Below are 4,784 nucleotides of genomic sequence, written 5' to 3'. Positions count from 1 at the left end.
AATTAGTGTTCATACTCATATGCATTGTAAAGCTGAGTCTTTTTTTTTTCTTTTACTTGTGTATATGTATATGTCTTTTAGTTTTTGAAATTGTTGTCTCTTCAACTTCTGAAATAACTGTAAAAAAACTTCTCAAGTAACTGACCGAGTATCTTCTTCTGTGATCAAAGCCTTTTTTTTCTATTCGATTGGATATTATATTGTCTTACTCGAGATTTTTTTGTTAAGAAAATGATTTTTTTCATATACGGAAATAGAAAAGATATGCAAATATTTTCATAACTGCACTTCTCATATTTTCATATATTTGTTCAGAATTATCTGTAGAATACAAACCCTACTTGGTGAAGAAAGAAGACAAGCAGTTTGGAATCTATTTTTACTAATATTAGACTTTTGAGTCGTTTGTAGATTGATTTCTTAGAATTTAGAGTGATAGGTTAAACATAAAATGTGTATTCTAGAAACATTTAGATAACTATGAATTAGGTAAATTACTTATTCTAATCGAAGTAGATTGACTAACAAAACGTGGATTTCAATTTCCACTAAACCATTTTCCATAAAACATAAAATCTGCAATCCATAGAACGTGATCTGAAATTTTTATTTATCGAGTTTTAGAACTAAAAAAATATCATTATATTGATATATGTATCTCTTCACTTGTTCATATTTTTCATAATTGTTTAGATAAATTTTGTAAACATAAAGGGTAATAAAAACAAAAATGGCACAAAAAAATTATACCATAAAGACAAAGAAGGTGTTTTTTGGTCTAAAAACCAATTCCCCAAAAAAAAAAAAAAATTGATAGGGTTTTAATCTTTTTTGGATTCGATTTTTGATAGCCAAATCTTATTAGAGCACAATTTCTTTTAGGCAATTGGTTCACGATTTCTTAGGCAATTTTTTTTTTTTTTTGTCTGTAAAAAAAAATTTAAAAGAGAACCAATCGCGGGCTGCCACGTATTGGTGAGAGCCGTAAACAGTGCAAAAAATCCTCTACAATCAATCCTTATTTTGTTGTTTCTACGGCTGATTTCAAAAATTTTGCTGGCACCCACACACTAATTTTATTTTAAGAAACCCATTAATTACCGCGATAATGGCCTTAGATTTCACAAAGACAAGCAGTATAACCCAACCCAAACTAGTTAATGACTGTCTTGAAGATCATTTACGAAACGTAGAAGGCTCAAATATTGGCCCATATTGACTAGAAGTCCACATAGCTCCCCCACCCAAATTCACCTATGCGGTTCGGTTTCTCTTCCGTGAAATATTTTCTTGTTATTTATTTATTTATTTATTTAATTACTAGCTGTGTTTTAGAGAAAGAGGAAACAAATTAGGGCAAAAAATTGGTGGCGATTGGATTTGCTTCACTGCGTCTGATGTGTTTAACCCTTGTTTGATTTCAGAACGAATTAGAGTTTCTTGAATCTGATGAAGGACCCGTCAGCGAAGAGGAAGGTGGTTGTTCGCCACTTGCCTCCTTCTCTTTCTCAGTCCGATCTCTTATCCCAGATCGACCCTCGTTTCGGTGATCGTTACAATTGGGTTTCCTTTCGTCCTGGAAAGTCCAGGTATGCTCTTATTTGAGTCATGGGATTCATGAAAGATGATTGCTTTTAGGGTTTTAAGATGATGATCGTCTGTGTTCTCCCGTATAAATAAATTGAGGAAGATGATGGATTCTGGCTACATAGTTGGTCTTTGTAGCATTTCATCTCACAGAACTATACTCATTTTAGATTATGTTTGTCTGTGCTTCCTCAGTTATAAAGCTCAGAAGTATTCACGGGCCTACTTTAGTTTCAAGGCACCTGAAGATGTTTACGACTTTGCTGCTTTTTTCAACGGCCATGTGTTTGTTAATGAAAAGGGTATTTGACCTTTAATCTCTCTTGACTGCATGTGTTCTTTTAGTTAGTACATATGTATTCGGACATGTGATTTAAGTGGTTCTTTTGTTTAGGTGCTCAGTTCAAGGCCATTGTTGAATATGCTCCTTCACAGCGTGTGCCCAAACCATGTGACAAGAAAGATCCTCGTGAAGGCTCTATTACCAAAGACCCTGATTATCTTGAGTTTCTTAAGCTTATTGCTCAGCCTGTTGAGAATCTCCCTAGTGCTGAAATCCAGTTGGAAAGAAGAGAAGCTGAGCAGTCTGGTTTGTCTTTCTATTTCCACTCGGAATCACTCTGACCAAGTTAGTTGGTTATTCTGTAATGAAGGAATGGAACTTACTAACAGAAATCTCTTTTTTAGGTGCTTCAAAACCGGCTCCAATTGTTACCCCTCTTATGGAATTCATACGTCAAAAACGTGCTACTGTGATTGGATCCCAGGTAATCATAGCTTTCCTGTGACGTATCTGTTTCAAATTGGAGTATCTAGGTTGATGATCTCTGGTTTCTGTTGAAGCAACAGGGTTTAGATGTTCGAAGAGGTAGCAGAAGAGCCAGGGCAGTCTCTTCAAACAAGCCAGCTTCAAGGCCCTCAAAACGAAACTCTGAAAAGAAAAAGGTGCGTCTCTGACTTTGTAGGAGTGAATATCCATTGCACTCTGCCATTTGTGTCCATTTTAATCTCTTACTTTTCTTAAAGTATGTGGAAAAAGACAATTCAAAAAGCGTGTCACGGAAGGCTACATCAGACGCCGGCAGCTCCAAGCAAGATTACATTCCAAGTGGAAAGGACATACCAGTAACTGAAACTGGTAATCAATCAAAAATATAGTTATTCCTAATTGGCTTATAGCAGGTTTTCCCTACTCGTAGCAGTCCCACTGTCTTTCTAATTTTTTTTTTATTAATCTGCACAACTGCAGCCTCTGTCATGGATAGCTCTCTCCCAGGGATTGCACTGACTATGGATTCTGGGAAGAAAAAGATCTTGCTCCTGAAAAAAGACCGAGACAATGTAATGGCTTTTCAGAACGCTACAACACAACCAGAACAGCAGATGGAAACTAATCTTTCTGGAAGCTCCTTGACTTCAAGACAGGATCAGAAGATTGTTGTTGGTGGGAGGTTGATCAAGGGAATACTTCTGAGAAATGAGTCGCGACCTAGTCAGCCCTTATCTTTTGTCCAGCCGGAGTCAAGAGTGGAACCCTTGGAAGCAGAAAACTCCAAGCGTCCTCCTCGGCCAGCAAACTCTCGAGCAGGTTATAAAGGAGTAGAATTTTAGTCTAAATATTAACTTTCCAAGTTAGGATGATAATTTTAAAAGACAGATGGTAAAAATGCAGGGAAAGACTATCAGGTTTCTAGTACCAACAGTGAGAGGCAAGAGAGGCGTCCAAGAAACAAGGAGAGGCCTGATCGTGTTGTGTGGACTCCTCTTCGTCGCTCTGATGGGTCCAGTATCAGCGAGGATCAACTGTCATCTTCAACAGGTGCTGTTCCTTTTGTTGACCAATACGTAGCAGTTTACTCTTTTTGGTTGTGCTCATATTGTATATGAGCTTACAGCAAACAATGGAGAAGTGAAAGAAAGGATGTTGTTGCAAAGATCTGGAGAAGTGGTGAACTCCTCTGGTGGACACTCTCCTGAGAATGGTTAGTTTAGTTGAAGTTGGAGAATGCATAATGTGGCTTGTGTCATTATTGTGAATGAAAGACTGATGTTGGTTCTGCCAAAACTTCCGACTCTATGTAGGTTCTACAAGACATTCTGGTCGCCGTGTTGGAGCACGCAATAGAAAAGAGGAGGGTTTTGCGATGACTGGTGAGGGCAAATCATCCCGGAGAGGAGGAGGTGGTGGTGGTCCCAGTTCACATGAGGCAAGCCGAACCAAAACCTTATTATGATATACTCTTATATCCGTGTTTAAAAGACTCGTTTTCACTGTGTTACAGAAGCAAATGTGGATCCAAAAATCATCGTCGGGTACTTGATATCTTCACCTTAACATATGGTATGTAAAGCTGCCCTCTATTACTTTCAGTGTTTAACATCAATTTATTGTTCTCTTCATGATCTATTAGATGGCCTTGTCAACACAATGTTACGATTGTTATGACCTTTCAGGCTTTATAAATCAGTCAATTCCAATGGATTTTGTTCTTAACGGGAATCTATAAATCTCAATCGAAATGGAGAGTAACAACACTATATCAACACACTCGGGTTTTTGAGGACTTTTGGTCCAGCGTCGTAAGTCGTAGTATCGCACATAAAAGAGGCTTGACTCACAGTAGGGATCAGCTCAAGATATATGGGTTTTGAGATAAGAAAGAGACTGTTGCTACTGTCTTTGAAGGCTTTTAGCGGTTCATGGTACCTGCATCCCCTTTTTTGCTTGTGCTGTGTTACAGGCAAGTGGGTGAGAATTGAGAATTACAATGAAATAAAGTCAAGTGTATAGGGAGCAGGGAACACTTTATCCGGTTTTATTTTCTGTTCCTGAACGTGATTTGCAGGATTTAACCTTAAATGGTTTGATTACTGTGAAAAGTAAAGTTCTTGCTATTTTACTAGTGGAAGTGGATTTGTTTCACCTGATTGTTATATAATTTACGGTTTTTATTTTGAAATTTTGAAATTTTGAAATTTTTTTTTGATTCGCAAAAATAGCATTAAAAAAATAATCAAAATATTTTTTTTTATTTTTTTTTTATTTTGAAATTTTTAATATTTATTGTTTATTTTTTTTAAATTTGAAACCATATTTTCTAATTAATTCTAAACCCTAAGTGTGTTATTTTTGTGACAAAAACTTAAAAAAGACTATACTAAAAAATTTTATTATATAAAGTTTGGTTATTCAAAGT

General features: G+C 36.4%; 1 protein-coding gene across 4 annotated transcripts; it reads left to right on the top strand.

Moving 5' to 3' along the window:
• The first annotated feature begins 1,314 nt into the window (after nt 1-1,314).
• Nucleotides 1,315-4,547, top strand: LOC106368359 (regulator of nonsense transcripts UPF3-like). Of its 4 annotated transcripts, none has more exons than XM_048758831.1 (12): nt 1,315-1,589; nt 1,783-1,889; nt 1,982-2,176; nt 2,275-2,354; nt 2,431-2,532; nt 2,614-2,725; nt 2,837-3,175; nt 3,245-3,406; nt 3,483-3,569; nt 3,670-3,794; nt 3,870-3,928; nt 4,042-4,547. In XM_048758831.1, exons 1-11 carry the CDS (start codon nt 1,450-1,452, stop codon nt 3,906-3,908), a joined length of 1,488 nt encoding a protein of 495 aa, XP_048614788.1. In that variant the 5' UTR covers nt 1,315-1,449; the 3' UTR covers nt 3,909-3,928; nt 4,042-4,547. The 4 variants fall into 4 exon arrangements, with proteins under 4 accessions (XP_048614788.1, XP_022550654.1, XP_013663758.1 ...); XM_022694933.2 differs by having other exon boundaries at nt 1,316-1,589; nt 2,437-2,532; XM_013808304.3 differs by having other exon boundaries at nt 1,317-1,589; nt 2,437-2,532; nt 3,260-3,406.
• Nucleotides 4,548-4,784: the final 237 nt, after the last annotated feature.

Source organism: Brassica napus, chromosome C5 (genome assembly GCF_020379485.1).
Source record: "Brassica napus cultivar Da-Ae chromosome C5, Da-Ae, whole genome shotgun sequence".
Taxonomy (NCBI): Eukaryota; Viridiplantae; Streptophyta; class Magnoliopsida; order Brassicales; family Brassicaceae; genus Brassica; species Brassica napus.
Note: the sequence above shows the minus strand (reverse complement) of the source record. Positions and strands in the feature narration are given on the sequence as shown.